The 18,201-nt window shown below is 29.4% G+C and overlaps 1 protein-coding gene across 3 annotated transcripts in view; it reads left to right on the forward strand.

Moving 5' to 3' along the window:
* LOC126847706 (small conductance calcium-activated potassium channel protein) overlaps positions 1–18,201 on the forward strand; it is a 168,364-nt gene that overhangs the window by 61,312 nt on the left and 88,851 nt on the right. For all 3 annotated transcript variants that reach the window (XM_050588094.1, XM_050588087.1, XM_050588100.1), the window contains one exon: positions 2,865–3,637. In XM_050588094.1, the coding sequence (XP_050444051.1) occupies positions 2,903–3,637 (735 nt within the window). In that variant the 5' untranslated portion in view covers positions 2,865–2,902. The remainder of the gene's footprint in view (positions 1–2,864; positions 3,638–18,201) is intronic.

Raw genomic sequence — 18,201 nt, forward strand, 5'->3', positions numbered from 1 at the left:
TGTTGGCTGCATAGCAATAGGAGTATTGTTAACCCAACTTGGTTTTTTATGAATACGGTAGTGATTTTTCTTTCAGTGAAGTAACAAACATATTTTTATTTGTTATAAGAAATAATTTTTGTTTTCAGTTAAATCAAAGATTATTTTTCAATTCTAAAATGGTTTTTAAGGCTTAAAATATATCCTAGGTTTTTGAGCTTTTCCACCTAATTTTTGTTGTCCAATGCGGATTCGAGTTCATTAAACGTTTAGCGGCTTAACTGATAGTGCCGTTGCTCGAGCGTGGTATTCGATGTTTACAGAATTGTATACTTCAAGTGAACGTTTAGCGATTTTCAAAATTAATTGATTTGCTTGCCGAGCATGTGGCGAACAATCCCCTGAATCTCACGATTTTAGTTGTTTCTAGGCCATATGCACCCCATTATGGTCCTGCAATGATTGTTTCGCCAAATTTCGATACGATAATATTGACATCCGAAATGAAATAAAATCCGAACAGAGGTCAGTATATTGGTTTTGAGTTTATAAAAATTGCACTTCGATTTCGCTTAACAGATTAACAAACCTAATAACACCATAAAAACATCACATATTTTCTCGTATCGGCCGAGTTACAACTAGAACTAAAATGCTAATAGTACATAATTTGTAACAATATTAGTATTACTTCACAGTATTAATGTATCGTTGATATAAATTTATCGAATATGTCAGATTAAACCATTACTAAAATTATTTATTCCTAATGTTGTAATTGTAAAAGTAGTATAAAATATAATTAAAGCCGTATGATAGTAATTGTTTTAAGTACTAAGCTATTTTATGCCCAAGTCACTGATAGCCTTTATTTGGTTCACGTTAAATTTTTCAACAAAAAAATGCACTCATGACACCAGCCGTGCACTGTGTTGATAAACATAACTATAATTATACGAATTTCGTGTTACAACAGTTGCAGGGGAAGAAATCATATACTAATAAAAGTTGTACAATTGTATTTTTAACTTGATAGTTGATTAAACATTCAAATTGCAATTAGGCTTATAATATTATGTAATAATTTTACAAAATTATAACTACATATCTGTTGAGGAATAGTTTATTGAATTGCATTATTTATGACATCATTACAATTACCTTACTGATATGTATAATGACATGGATAATATATATATATTATTATGTTTAAACATGAAATAATGTATTGGCCAGAGAGTCGGGATTATTCAATAATTGCAAAACTTAATTCTTTTTTACTACCAACGTAAGAGAACAGCTTATATCGTGTATTATACTAAAGTCCTATTAGTTCATGTTGTCTGTGTTGGTTAACATTTAATTTGATCTGAGAATAAAAAAAAACAATTGCCGAAGTTGAGTTTATCGGAAAATCGGACTTAACAGTTGTGAGAATTAACGTTAAAAGTACAAAGTATAAAAGGTGGTTCACGCTGCAAGATTAATGTAAATAGTAATTCAATATTAAAATTTGATCAAATAGAAAAAAGTAGTACATTAATTTTTGAAATTTAAATACCTACCGCAAAATTAAAAAATGTAAATTGCATTTGATATTATAAGAAATAATTTGTAAATCATTCTTCCATATTTTAAGTAGAAAGAATAACGTTCTTTTTATCTTGATCTCGCGTACCTCATTCGTTGGTAATATTTATCTTTTTAATTCGATTATTCGACAGGTCACGATTAATTCACAAAATACTTCTCCTAAGACAAAAGAAATCAAAATTTAAGTCATTAAAAGTTATATATACTATTTAAAGACTCTTGATTAATTGGATGGTTGCTAAAGGAAAGACAGTCAACCACTCGATTTTAATACAAAGTGAATAGTTAGCCTGAATCAATCAGATGTCATGCGTGATACATTGTCAACTTTTTAAATTACTTATTATTCCTATTACTCCGATTATAACACCTACCCAAATTACTTATTGGTATAATTTTCTCTTAAATTATTACTCCTTAAAGTTATAAAAAAACACAAATATTTATCATAATAACTATAACTGATGCGAAATTCAGTATCAATTGTCATTTTTATAACATTTCTGAATTCAATATGAATATTAAAATACATATATATTTGAGGACGACACTCTTATAAAGAAAACAGCATTTTATTATTTACAAGATTTCAGAACAGAAAATATTGTATTAACGCAAAAAGTGATTACTTTCACTCGACATAACTCGACAGTAACTCAAATTTAATTAAAATGATTATCTCCTTTATTTTTTTGTATTCTTTTTATTGTGCCTGCAATATCTACTCTTAACTTTTAAATCAAAAGCAAAGTACTAGAGTCGTATTAACCTGTGTGCTTAAAGTACGTATGTCATTATGACCGCTGGAAACTTGTAAAATTATACTTTAGTAAAATGAAAATTACAGAACGTATAATGGAAAATTTGTAGTTGTAACGTGCTGTAATTAGTATACTTTTTGCACTTTTAAAATGCATTTACATTTTATCTTGTTGATTGTTCAAACGTTTATAAATACCGTCTTATATCTGATGTTAAAAATTTCTTCTTGACACTCTTGCTGGACGTAATACTTTTGACAAATATATCGAAAATCCTTTTGGTGTACAAATGGTTTTTTTAACGTTTTCGTAAATTATTTTACTAACGTGTTCAGTTTTAAAATATTCTAACGCATGTATTATAATATGTCAAATTAACAACATTAAACGAGACACAGACAATGTCACCAATACTTAGTGTTATTGAATAATATATCGATTACATTTAAAAAAATGTTTTAACAAATTGTTTGACTTAAAATCGGCGCAGACAATGCATTATTGAGTTAAAAAAGTGCCGTTTGATTTCAGGTGATCATCATGATGAGTTAACCAAAGGTGCAGGCATTATGTCCGAGACGGTGGCCAATTGCGGTTACGGCAGCAGCGAAGAGACGGCGTCGCTGCTGGTGAAAAGTCCGCCGTCGGTGGTCAGGGGCACTTCCCTCGGGGGCGCAGGCAATGGCGGCGGTGGCGGCGGCGGTCACGGTGGACCGTCCGGCAAACCGGTGTTGACCAGACAAGACTGCACCACGTCGCTGTCGGCGTCCATGCACCATAACCGGGACTTGCGGAACGCCACGCCGATGTTGGGTAGCAGCGACGAGAGCGGGCCGCCCATGTGTCTGGCGGCGGGTCTGCAGGACGACGCGAACGCGGCCAGGTCGGTGCCCGATATCGAGCTGCACTGCCGATACCTGGCCGTCAGCCGTTGCCAGTGTCACCGGCGGAAGAGCCACTGCATAATATCCAGGTCGGTGTCCAGGGAGAGCGTGCGGGGCAGCATCGGAGGCGCCGGCAGCATCGGCGGAGGCGGCTGCGGCGGAAGCGGCGGCACCGGATCCGGGTACGGCCTGACGCCGCCGCCGCCCGTGTTGCTCACCACGTCGCCCAGCTCGCGGATCATCCGACAGAGCTCACAGCCCGAGGCTACCGGAAGCGTTTCCATGTGCTCGGGCCACTGTTGTCACATGCATCATCAGCCTAGCTCGTCCCTCCGGCAGCTCAGAGATCCGGCCGACAACATTGCCATGATAGCGGCCGACTCGCTCCGGATAAACGGCGCCATACGGCAGTTCCGACAGGTTGGATATTATAATTATTATACTCCCATTATGTTTTACCCGAATATTCCCCGAAAAAGTTACCATCGGAAAAGCAGTTAATTACTGTCGGCGGATTATTTACCCGTCTAAAAAATATCCGGCGTCAACTGCGTAGAAATTTAATCCACGTTGTATTATAGTCGAACGACCCCAACACTTTTTCCCATAATACAACAACCGTAAACGTTCAGAGTTATTAAAAATCGCACGCGTTTTATTGTTGTATAATATTAAAAGTTATAATACGGTACGGTACATTTTATGGGCAACGGTTTCATTTAGTCTTCGTTTAAGTTTTCTTCATATTCTACTCCAAACGAAAAAAATATTGTATATTGAAATGATCAATAAATAATATCTTCTGCGAATCGTTTAGGTACATTATATTGAGAGGTAATCTGTAATCCACGGGGCTTTTGTACTCGAGTTTGCTTGTTTTAAAAATACATTTTATAGAAATAAAAACAAAACGTTAATCGTTTCGGGAGAGTAGAAAATTTCTTAGAAAAAATAAATGTAAGTATACATTTCCCAGGAAGCATGTCGAAAACCGTATTAAAATACCCTTAAGCAATGTATGACAAGTATGACACGTAAAGGTGAACCGGTAAAAACATTTAAAGTGTGCAATCGCATGACACGACTTAAGATCGTTAACTAAATTAAATTTAAATTAATAGTATATCAGGGAACTTAAACGATCTATGCTGCGGCCAACCTCTAAGACTGTGATTTAATTTCGAATAACTTGCATCACTACTAACCTTAATACTGCCAAGACAATTTTCTAAGAAAATCAGTGATATAGTTCTTTTTAAACGTAATGTAGCGGAAAAAGCAATTTTATACTCTTTCTAAAATCGCACGCAAACCTATTCGTACATACTATTGAATCGTATTATTATTAAATAATCTACTTAAATAAAGCAAATATTAGGAAAATATAACTCATTATAAAATCGTTTAGTTTTCACAGCATTTAGACAGATTAAAAAAATAATACTAAATTAAAATTGAGTGAGGAAACATCAACATTTCGCAAAAAAGTGGTTCTATCAAAAATACTATAACCGAAGTTTTTTGAACGGATTTTGGGGTCTGATTATTGTCGATACAATGGTTACCTATATATTTTATCTGTCTATCTTGTATCTTGTATCAAGATGGGTTTTTTAAACCCTGACATAGTTTTTCCTACACTCTTTAAATTGTCCACAAAATGGCTACAATATTCAAAACGACCTATATCCGTTACACAAAATTCAACACAGCAACGGTGACAAACGATTCCCTTATGTGGGATTCAAGAGAGAATTGGAATTGGGTTTGACAAATCACCATTGATCTTCACTCATTGTGACAGCCTATCAAGCATGTCTTCAACCGCAACAAAGGAGCGCCAAAAACTCCAAACGATATTACCAGACGAAATTTAGTCAAATGTTTAGATGAAATCTGACTGGACAACGTGCATTTGTCCACCCAGCTCAACCAAATGTAATAATATGGTCACAAACAAAAATATATTGGTCTCTGGATCTGTCTTTTCCGAAACCACAATAATTAAAGGTCGAGTAATTTTCAAACAAAATATAGGTACATATTTTCTGATTCTAACCCTTGAAGTTCATGAGAATATTTTTTAACTCGCACCGTCGTTGATGTGTTTTATTGGCATAAACGAAATTATGTTTTATTGAATTTTGGTTGATCGTGTGAGCTCACAATATGATTAATCTTTTTATAATATCGCTCGGCTAAGTTATTATTAAAAACAAACATTTAAGCACCAAAGCGTAATTAAAACGCTAAAACGAATTAAACAAAATCTGCTAAGAAAATAATTTATTTAGTAATTCTCTATTACATTGTAATATATTATTTTGGCTTTATAGTTTATAGTGACTACTGATTTAAAAACCGTCACCGTTTTTTTTACTGAATTTAATTCCTTGTTTTAAATTAGTTTTTATACCTTCAAATAAATATCCATTCCACCCTGACTTTGCGGACTTATTTAGATTGTTTCAATTAAAAATACATGATTCATTTTGATGAACACGCCCTATTGAACTATTGAATGTTAACATTAGGGTGGCGCGAAAAAAATCGATCTTCGAAATGTTAATGGGCTAACATTTAAATTTGTTCTATACATCAAAAAAGAGACTTGGTGAAAATTTGAGAAAAAAAAAAAAATTTACTGGTCGCTCAACGCGTTTTAAGTAAATTGACCAAACATTTTCAAAAAACCCAAAAATGACTTAAATTATAACATTTTTGGTCAAAAATCCTCGTTAGCACATCTAAATTGTAGTATTTTTTGCGTTGAGTACAACTGTTTGAGTTTTAAAATCCTAAGTTAAAAATTAATTACGTAATTAACAAAAATTCGTAATTAAAAGGTTAATTTTCAATTAAGCTTAAATTAACTAAAAAAAATTTTTTTTTATATTTTTAATACTTTATTTTGTTGAACGTTATGTATGTTTCTAGTGAAAAAAATTTTTTTTACTAATGTTAAAAACTTATACCTTTTCTTGTCATTTTTTCGTGCACCAAAATGAACGTTTTACTGAAAAATGTGTATTATGTGTCAAATAATAAAATACTTATCGTTATGAATTTTGGCTGTTATATTTGATTACAATTTATTTAATTTATATATTTTTAATTATATATAACACAGTATGAAAAATTATTTATTGCTTAAGAATGTATATGTTTCAAAAACAATTTTAATTGACAGCTCCTGAATTGAAAGGTATTCATCAGTTCAATTTGTTTATTTAAAGAGTTTATATTAAATATTGGTTTACTAGTTCATGTGCTAATAAAGCACCTAAAAATGATCTAAATCTTTTAATACAATTAAGACAATACAGCGATATTAAAAGTGTATAAGCGCCGAGGCGGTTAAAGCGTTTTCTGGATATTTATGGTATCAAAGTGAAACGCTTATCAGACTAGCATTTTTGATGACAGGCTATCAAATGAAGACAAAATTAAAACAGTCAAAGCTTTAAATAAAAAAGGTGAAATAAATCCGAAAAAACGATTTTCAGTTGAAACAATAAACAAAAATTATGGTTTACAGCAATTTGTAACTAAAAATACAAAACAATTGTTTCGGCGCTCAATATTAGTGACGATTTTTTTAATGACGATCCCAGTACTTGGTCTAAAAATAAAAATTATATGTCTGCATATAATAAAGTGCAATCATTATTTGTTGTAAATGATCCAGTCGAAAGAGAAATTGCTTTAATGACACAATTTAACAATTCTTTAAAGACGGATGAGGAACAAAAACAATATATTTTACAATTAGTAGAAAAACATAGAAATGAGTTTCCTGATTGCAACAAATCAGTTTTAATAAACATTTAGAAAAAGTTTTTTCTGAACTTTTATATTATAATAATAAAGTTTTTTATTAATATTGTGTTATATATAATAAAAAATATATAAATTAAATAAATTGAAATCAAATATAACAGCCAAAATTCATAACGATAAGTATTTTATTATTTGACACATAATACACATTTTTCAGTAAAACGTTCATTTTGGTGCACGAAAAAATGACAAGAAAAGGTATAAGTTTTAAACATTAGTAAAAAAAATTGTTTTCACTAGAAACATACATAACGTTCAACAAAATAAAGTATTAAAAATTAAAAAAAAAAATTTTTTTAGTTAATTTAAGCTTAATTGAAAATTAACCTTTTAATTACGAATTTTTGTTGATTACGTAATTAATTTTTAACTTAGGATTTTAAAACTCAAACAGTTGTACTCAACGCAAAAAATACTACAATTTAGATGTGCTAATGAGGATTTTTGACCAAAAATGTTATAATTTAAGTCATTTTTGGGTTTTTTGAAAATTTTTGGTCAATTTTACTTAAAACGCGTTGAGCGACCAGTAAAATTTTTTTTTTTTATCTCAAATTTTCACTAAGTCTCTTTTTTGATGTATAGAACAAATTTAAATGTTAGCCCATTAACATTTCGAAGATCGATTTTTTTTGCGCCACCCTAGTTAACATAACTATGACTACAAATTTGCACACGAATATAGTATTTATGATTTATTATTATTATTCAAAAAAAAAAAAAACTTTAAATTTTATCGTAAATTAGTTAATTAAAAAGAGTTATATTTAGTTAGTTATATTTTATATAGTATTATTTATAACATATGAGATGTTTTGTTTTTGTTTTTATATACACAACTAAACAATTTAGATATGAACAAAATACTACATCATTGTTCAGTTTATTATATAACCCAACAAAAACATTTCGTTAGCTAAATGGTCGCTAAATAAAAAATAACAAAAGCGTTTTAACGTAAGCCTTAACCCTTCAGTGCCGATTGTTGCAGAAACGCAACATGCATATTATATTATTTTATTTTATTTAGGTGGCGCCCTATAGTTATTAAAGAAATTGCTGTCTACCAGATGTTATAAATGTACTTTTTTATATATACATACTTTTTTACTTATTTTTCCCAAATTCTAAATAAATTTATGTAAACAAATTGTAGATTATAAAACTAAAAAAAAATTGGCATTGAAAGGTTAAAAAAAGTGGTATAATATGGTAACTAATTAAATACCTCAATGTAACCTACATAATAAAGGTACACTGTTGCCAACAAATACATTTTGCACTAGTATTTAATATGACAATACAAAATATTAAAAATTATAGAAATGTTAAAACAATACCTTACCCTTAAAAATTATAATGCCGATAATGATAATTTGGAATTTTTAATTATTTAAAAAATATTCAATCTGGTGGAAATTTAATCACCAAAGAGAAAATATGTATGGTTAATAAGTTTAAAACTTAACATTATGAATATGAATAATTGATTCCTTTCCCATCAGTATCCGTCAAACAACTTTTCTAAAACAATAATGGCTTCAACCAAACTTAATCCCTTAACTTGATAATAAGTTTGTTGGTGAACTATCGGATTTACTATGCAGTCGAAGGTAATACAATTTTTGTAGACACTGAAAATGATCATCTTAATTGTCAGCGACGTGGTAACATCAATTTCACATAACATAATAATCCCCGCCGTTATCTTATTGAGTCATTAACGTTAATGTAATTCTCCCAGTCTCACTTTAGAACTCATATTGTTTTGTTTTTTCTATTCGGCTTTTTTTATTGAATATGGGTTTCCTATTTATTGCATTAGGGTTTTATAACTTTTTAAACAAAATACCTTTTTTATGTCCTTTATCTCAGTAGTGGAATATTTTATGTACAAAATGTCACTCATAACAGACATAAAATGTTGAGAAGTAAAATTAAAAATTCATAGAAGGAACGTGTATTTTCTGAAAATTCATTTATTATATCGTTAAGACATCTCAAAACCATATGGTAAAAATACAAATTGTAAATGTTCAACATAATTTCTGTTTTTTTTTTTTTAAATTATAGCCAGATGTTAGACATAACGCAGAATGTGTATGTTTCTTTTACTACATAATAGTATTACATTTTTAATTTAGTTTATGATCAGTTTTAAAGCTGTTTCAAAATGATATCGTGTTTAAGAAAATATAATTTTATTTTAATTGCCATACGGTTTTTTTTATTAAAACAACATATCAATGTAAATCACAATAGGTGGTATTCAATGTAATTCAGTCCCAGTGAGTTAGCTTTAAACTTAAACTAGATTGTATGGCTTTTTCTATTTGAGGTGTCTGACATCTTCGGAATTGTCCAACAGTTATATTTCAAAAGTAGAATTTTGTTTAATAATATATTACGTTAAAAAAAAGATAATATTAATTTTTCACGATAATTTTCAATCTCTAAAAAATTATTATTCATAATAATTTTACATCTATATTTATTTTGACATCCGATTTCGCTATCATCATTATAATATTTGTGTTAGATGCGCTATGCCACTGTTGCCCGTTTTAATTTCAAATTAATGTCATGGCAACGGTACTACAAAAAACATTCAAGAACCGCCCTCTATACAAGACTAAACTTAACTTTTCAATATTTAAACCATCCGCAAACCACCAGATGCCACTGAGCATTAGTCACCCTTGACGATCGATAATAATATACGTTCTCTTTACCACTTGAATATTACTTAGTTTCTTTATGAAAGAGACAACGGTAAGGTATTTTTTTCTTATAGGTATAATCAATAATTTTTAATTACAACTAAAGAGCTTTAATAATGCGATGTTATAGTGTAGCTATGTTTAGTAAAAATACATTGAAATAAATAACTCTACAAGTTATTCACATACGCTGTAATGCATCCGAAGTTAGCAGTTGTGGCGATGAAATAATATAACGTTGTACTATCTGCCTGTTATACAGTTAAATTCTGTACGACTATTATGAATATATTATACAATTTTCAAAATTAAATGTTAAGGTTCTTTTAAGTATAAATCATTCTACATTAATATCCTTTAAATTTATTCAAATATTATGCCAAACTATTTTTTTGGAATTGCCTGATGTTTAAGTTAAGCTATATAGTTGATTTATAAAGTAATGCCAATACATTGGACAAGGGGTTTTATTTGTTAAGTTGAGTATTAATAGTAATATTATTACATACTACATTAACTACACTAAAACTAATATTTTTAATATTTGTAAGTTCAGCTATTTTTAGATTATTACAGTTGTTTCAGTAGTCCATTAAGTTTATTTTTAAGCTTTTAAGAAAACTGTAATGTTATAAAAATATTAGACGGACCAGCATAATATTAGTATATTTACTTAAATAACTGCTTCAAGTAGAGATATTAATTACAGAAACTTAAAAAAATTGCGACTTTCTTAAAAATGGATACTATTTATTTTTAGCAGATTACTTAAAAATAATACGTATTATTATTTATACTAATTAAGTCATACAAATTGGAAACTATTAGAAAACTAACATATTTTACAGTTTTAAAATTTAAATAGTTGTAGCATCAATAATAATATAAACGTACCAATTATAACTATTTGAATATTGATTCGGTATGAATAATTCGCTCATTACAATAAATAGGTCATCTGATATTGTCCGTTTCTAGATATTTTTTTTTGATTTCAATATGAATATTAAATTAAACTTACAGTGTGCACTTTGAGTACATCATCATCATCATTATCATCGTCATTGTGTATTATTTTATGACTGCAAAGATTGTAGTAATAAAATACTGAAATTTGTCCGAACGGAATGTTACGAGTTAATCAACATTAAACGCAATGTTACTTTATGGGTATTGTGACGGCAGACCATTTATTCAAGCGGTTTCAAATGACTCGACTTTTTTCTGGAGCTGCTATCCATTCTTAGAAGACATTTTAAATCGTTAATGTGCTTGAAAAAAATTACTGCAATGCCATCGTTATTATAATTAAAAACCAATCTACCACGTCGGCACACATACACGCACACAAAGTTTCGTCGGTCCTAAAATAAGGATATCGAGAGGAGGGGGGGGGCTTAATTGCTTTAACCAATTTTGTGTTAAGTAATCATTCATAACGTCAAGTCACAATATTATTTATCAATGTGTATTCTTTCACATTGTGTAGTGTAAAATATTATATATTATTAGAATTCCACGTTATCCGCACAGCAAGTAATTGACCTTATCTATTTTAATAATTATTGAAGTACTGTATAAAAATACACCGAATTACAAAAAAAAAAAAAATTGAAAACTATGTAATAAAAAATTTCTCGATATTGCGTTCTGTTTTTCTTTTTTTTATTCTTTCAAATTAACCCGCAAATATTTGGATTGTACTTAACATACAATTTCTATAAATCGAAATAACATTACGCTGAATTTACATTTTTGTTCGTAAATTAAACAAAAGTAATGACAGAAATTGTTTGGTCTTGATGGGTTTTTTTATCCATATTTTACTAAAATTAAATACAGTTTAATATGCGCGTAATGTGTACGCTAAATGTTAAATTAAAACGAGACACTTAATGGTTACTAAACAGCTACTGTACAATATTTTTAATTTTAAAAATGTGCAACTGATTTTGGTGAAAAAAAAACCTGGAATCATTTTAATTTAATTGGTCCCTCCGCAAACCTCCCAACATCTTTGAAAACAGTTGCAGACTGTTTTTTTAACATGATATCAATATCTAACAAATCAAATGGCTCATTCTAATATGAAATTCCTAGCTCTTCATTCTCCTAAATATGTGGCAACAGTTAGAATTTAGAAGGCATACAGGATTATAACATTAAAAGTATACAAAAGATTTCTATTTAAGTTTACAAAATATAACATGAATATCATTGTTTTATAACATGTTATTTTTAATTTAAGCGCTAAATTATTTAAGTTTTTAACTGGTTTAGTCTACACATTTTATTGTTAAATGTAATATTAAATGTAATATTATATTTATAATATTTTATTACAAAGTTTATACAACAAGCCGGATATTCTCTCTTTTATCAAAAATAAACTATGATAATGGTTTGGCCAAGCCTGGAAAGCGGATGGGTAATTTTTAATAGAGAAAATAAATAGAACAAGGTCTTTAGGTCTTGAGTCTGGAGACCCAGGACTCGGTGGCTTGATGTTGTTGCCAAAGATATGAGAAGGGAGTTGGTAGCAGCAGCAATAGTCCTTGATGTACCGACGGGCTGAAGAAAAATAAAAATGTTTCATAAAAAGGCGCATCTAATACTATACGAATAAATAAATAAATAATTATATAAATCTCAATTTAAGGTAGGTATATGCAGCTAATTAATAATAATTATGACCTATCCTTAACTTGGAATACATTGCAATTATTGTATGTCTGCTTAAGAATGTAATATTTGGTTGTAATACTAATTTTAAAAACTATTTATAAAAACTTAAGAATTAAAATTTTTTTTTTTCCTATTGGCAACTACGACCGTATTGTTTATCTGAACGTTATTTTTAGTAAATTTACCGATAGGTACGATAGAAAAAAATAGCTATGGGCCTTCGGTTCGCCTGAAATTCAATAGTATTATTAAAAAAACCATCGCCGAACACCAAAAATACATTAGTACTACTGAAATATTATACTATTAAGCTTTTTTAAAATAATATTTTAACCGTCTTGAGTTTTCTATTGGCTGTCGTAAAAAACGAATTTTATTATTATACAGACACTTGCATAATATACAATATAGTATTCCACTGGGTATTAGGTGTGTAGAGTAATATTATATTTTTATATTTGTTATTACAATACAAATTTGACCACTATAAATATTTGTTATTTATTTTGGTATTTCGTAATGAAAATGATTTAATTTATTCAAACGGCAGATAAAAAAAACAATATCATACAAATTACACCGAGTAAACCCAAAAGAACACTGGAAGTTGCTCGAATTTAATCTCGCAGATTTGATTGACTTTATAGCAGATGATTCGTATGATAATCAACAAAAGGTCTTTTTTTACGATCGCTGAAACTTTTTGATTATTTTTTACCTCTCTCTTCTATAAGATAACCGGTGAGCCTGACACATATACGTTTCTTCTAAGTTTATTCAGAGCCACAATATATTTTCCACCGTGACAATTACTTTGTCGTTTGTATGTTTATTTAAATAGCAAAACGGAATAAGAATTCGGGATCGACGCACTTATAAAAATAAAACTTAAGAAAATCCGCTGAAACGTTAAGAAGATAATATTAATATATACCGTAGTACTGAGTATCTTTCGGTGGTATATATTACAGGATTTTGCTTTGCATACGTTGATTCACCGACTTCGAATTTGGCAACACGTTAACCCTAGTATGTAATCTTGTGAAATAATATAACAGAAGGTACATAAGACGATCAATGCCTTATGCCATGATCAATTTACTTTAAAATGTAAGAGTAGAAACGAGCATGACATGATAAACAGTTATATAATACATACATGGCCGGGTTCAATTACTCAGAAATAAAACCTTTGTGGAAAACCTTAAAGCTTTTCGGCATAAAACCATCAAATTCTTATAATATACCTATCTACATAATATCTAGAAAGTTAAATAATAAGAAACGGTATATTATAGGATCTTATGCCAAGAATATACTTGTAAGGGAAATGTGTAAGATGATAGGTAGGTATAGTTTTGTATAATCATTTTGCTGTAAAAATTATATGAAACTAATTTTTGTACTTATTTAACAAAAATATCCGTTTTGTCTCTTCCAATATTAAATATTTATAACATTTATGCTATTCGTTTTCGCAATAACAATATACTATATTTTTTTCATACCGTTTAATCAAAAACCAAAAACCAATATTAATATTTCGAATCTGCAGTAAGTACTATTAAATTAAATATTATATCGTTGAGTTATATTTTTGAAGAGCACGACGGAAATGTACATACAGTACTGTCTGTTAATTTTTGTAATAACAACAATACACTTTTCAGCTGTTTAGTAAACACTTCAAAATGAAGTTATTTTCAAACGATAACGATAAAAGCTGTAAGAAATAAAACATTGTAGGCTGCAGTCAGCTTATATACAAACATTAATTTATTTTTTGCAAAAACCAATTGAGAAAAAAACATTTAGTGATGGTAATGCATTTCAAGTTACGACAGAACTTAGTATAGAAAAGAAGAGTCACTTTTGGTTATTTTTTTTTTGCCCTTTGATATGTCAATTCTGTTTTTCGGTCTCCGTGTCTCTTTCTCATCCGGGCTCTTTCTTTGGTGCCGTTAGTTGTTCATTGCAAAATTATACTGGTTAACTATTCATGTCAGTACGGGTTGATTAATCGAATTTGGACAAAACGTTTGTTTATTGATACTGTACGTTGCTCGGTTCCTCTATGGACGTCGAGTATGCTGTAGAGATGAGAAAAAAATAATCATTTGTCTGAAAACTTTGCCAAACAGACACAAATGATGCACAAACCCTCACAATAGGTTCTGTGATTGACGATCTAGTTTTCTGAGGTAGTCCGTCTCAAGTTTCTACTGTTTCATTTATCAAACCGTCGGAAAAAGTAGTCTGGTCATACAGGTTCAATACCAATGGACACGTATTCGCATTACAGTTAAAACAAAAAATCAAACAAATTATCGAAATAACATATTTGTATTAGTATAAAATAATATATTGTTAAAAACAAATATTGGCGTAAACAAATAGTTTTATGGATAATTGTATTTTCAATCCATCCCTCTCGTTTACACAGGCTGGATCCGAGCCTGAGAAATGTAGTATCTTTAGGCGTTTTTTTCAAATTAAATTACTAATAGAATTAAACATAAAGGGCGGAATTATACATTTTAACTTTTTCGGATTACTTTTTCTTCATATTGATTCTATCAGTCACTTGTTACAAAAATTCCTTAATTTATGGATGTATGGACTAATAAACATGCGATGTGGATTGGTTCATTATATCACTGAATACCTCGACCTTCACTCCTTCTAATTACCCTATGACGTTTGGAAACTCAGTAAATGGTAATAATCTGAACATTTCGCATGACTTTATTATAAACATCGGTGACTTTAAGTTTCAATAAGCAAATATAATAAGCTTTCTGTAGGGTTTTTAAATCTGCTTAGGTCTAACCAATAGAAATCAGCCGAATTCAAACTACCTAGCTCTTTAAAAACTTTTTTACTCATTCTTTTATTTCCTTTTGGAGTACAGAATGGTTATTTGGAATCTACATACATTACGAAAGAGCTGTCATCTTGAAAAAGTATAACATAAGATGTTAAAGTATGCTGTACTTGTTATACCTCACGACAATACACCGATATTACAGTATCTAAAGTTATGCATCTTGAGTGACTGGCGACATCAGGCTCCATTTTTCAATAGCCTCTACGATGGTCCAAGTGTGTGTACATACATAGTATGCACTAATTATTATAGACTCTCATAAATAAGAAACATTGACATAGTTAATAACTTACTTAGAGACAATATTTCAAAACCAAATATTATATTTTTTACCTAAAAATATTCATTGCTTTGTGGCAAAAATAGAATAGAGAAATAGAAACCGATATAAAGGTCCAAACAGAAATAAATGAAATCTGCCTTAAAAAAATGATAAAGAACAACTAAATATAGTTAAATTCCATTTAAGGATAATGTTCATGATAATTTCTAACGAAATACTCATCGCAAAAATATAGGTCATGTTAACATTACATTACTAAACAACATACAAAAATATATGTTAAAAGTTATATGCTTAAGTTTGGATAAAAACAATATATTATGATAAATAGTCATTAAAACCACAATAATGCTATTTTTAACTAACACATATTGCGATTTTAAATTATTATTAAAATCAGTTGTTTTATTTGTTTAAGGAATGCCTTGTATACTTAAGGTAATTATAAATAAATTAACGTAGTTTACTCGTATAAACATTTTGAGGAGCAGTTCGTAATTTGTTAAAGCAAACCATCTAGAAGTAACTTTTTAGATTATAATTAGAACAGATTGTAATATTTTCCTTTGAATTAAACCTAAGATAACATACAAGTGATTAATATTTAAACATCAAATTGTGTACCAACATTTATAAAACAACATTCCATTTATGATTAATATGGTATCCTAACCATATATACTCAGAATTCAGACATTCGGAATTGTATAGACTCTCTTTGACTGCTAATATATAGGAAAATATTGTGGAGGGGGAGGGGGAAGCCCCTCACCCAAGGCTCGAAGGCTACACTACAAAAATTTATTTTATCATGGAATATGCTTTATCCTTGTCCCCCAGCCCAAAAACTTCACTAAGTAGCGACACTAAATTGAAATACTAAAGTAGCGCAATAACAAAGCAACAAGATTATTGTTTATTTAGCCAGAAAATATTTTTAATACTATACTATTACCATAAATCGCAAGGAGATTAAAGATCAGAAATAATCACTTTTCAGAAATCAGCAAGCTAAAGCATGTTTTTTTCATGTCTTTGCTCTGGCACATAACCGAAAAAAGCGTTCGTTACAAAAGCGTTATCAAAATAGTGTTCTATTTTGATTTAACTACTCTAAATTTATTCGGTACTTCAACGAGACATGAAAATGCTCTTTCGTGGTTGCAGACTGGGCTGAAAAACTTTTTTTTATCATTTTAGCCGTTAGGCTTTAAGTAGACTATAACTTTTTTTATAATAAATTACTATGTTTTTTTTTTTAATAACTTTAAGTGATCAGCGGTTCCTAGTTGTAAGATTGTCTACTGCCTATCGTTATAACACGATTGAACAGGTTACTATTCAATAAAAAACAGATAGGACTGTAGCAACCCCTGACTCAGTGACTTAATTACACCTATAGTTCCAGATTATCGCCGGAATTCAGCGGGATCTTTCATTGTCCCTGTGTTTTTAGAGAATAAAGACATTAATAGTATATTTCGTATTGTCAGCTTAACAGAAAGTAATAAGCTAAAATCTAGATATAAAAGAAATTTCCAGAAAATTCTTAAAAAAAATATAAAAAGTAAAAGTGTGCAAATAAGAATAATAAGTGAATTGGTTTTAGAAAATACATTTGATAGTAAAACGTTACAAACAAAAGGAAATGTTAAGGGAAAATTAGAGGTATCTAGTTCCGTTTGACCTTATTATAACTGCAAACTATAATTTTATGCGAAATAGTATAGAAAATTTAATATTTCCAAATGATTATATCAAATTTATTTTCTTAAATTTTATTCTTTTAAACGTGTTCATGACATCTTACATGATATATTATAATAAAACCAAGATCGTTTAGTATTAATTAATGAATATAAGCAATTAATCTGTTTTAAATACTTGGGAGATTTTATAATATAAACAAAATAATATTATGTTTATGAAATAATGAAACAACATAACATCTAATAAGTATAGTTATGATTTTATAAAAATTATGTTATACAACTTTAACGATACTTAGAATTGTATTAAATGAGTTTTTCTAAATGTTTCTCAATCGAAATTCTTTATAAAACTATAACTGTTTTATATTTTTTAAAAGCCATTACAGGGAATTGAGCATATATGAAGTATTACAACTGACAATGATAAAAATCACTTTAAAATTATTCGTCGATGCTAATTTGTAATGGTAGAATTTAAAATATAGATAAAAACAATGTAATAACATACCGTGCTAAATTGGTTATTTTAAAGCCCCGTTCTACCTTTGAACTAATTTTCAGACCTTAATCCCTAAATCTTCACCAGAAAAGGCTAAATAAAGAAAAACATTTCACCCCTTCTAGGAAAAAAGGTTTACTATATTTGTTTGGTTTGTTAAGGATTTTCGGTGGTACTACATATGTCTCACGAATATTTCATACAAACTTGGAACTAATTCGACTATTTAAAACAAAAAATGAATAGATATGCGTAACTTTTAATAGAAAAATATGTACATTTTTTAGGTGTTTTTCTCCATTTTGAAAGGGAAGAGTGAACTTTTCTATTCTAATCTACCAAAATACCAATCGCATTT

This window comes from Adelges cooleyi, unplaced genomic scaffold (genome assembly GCF_023614345.1).
Source record: "Adelges cooleyi isolate 19-005CV unplaced genomic scaffold, UGA_ACOO_1.1 ACOO_flye_CR_arks_rails_tigmint_CR_PRNA_1, whole genome shotgun sequence".
NCBI lineage: Eukaryota > Metazoa > Arthropoda > Insecta > Hemiptera > Adelgidae > Adelges > Adelges cooleyi.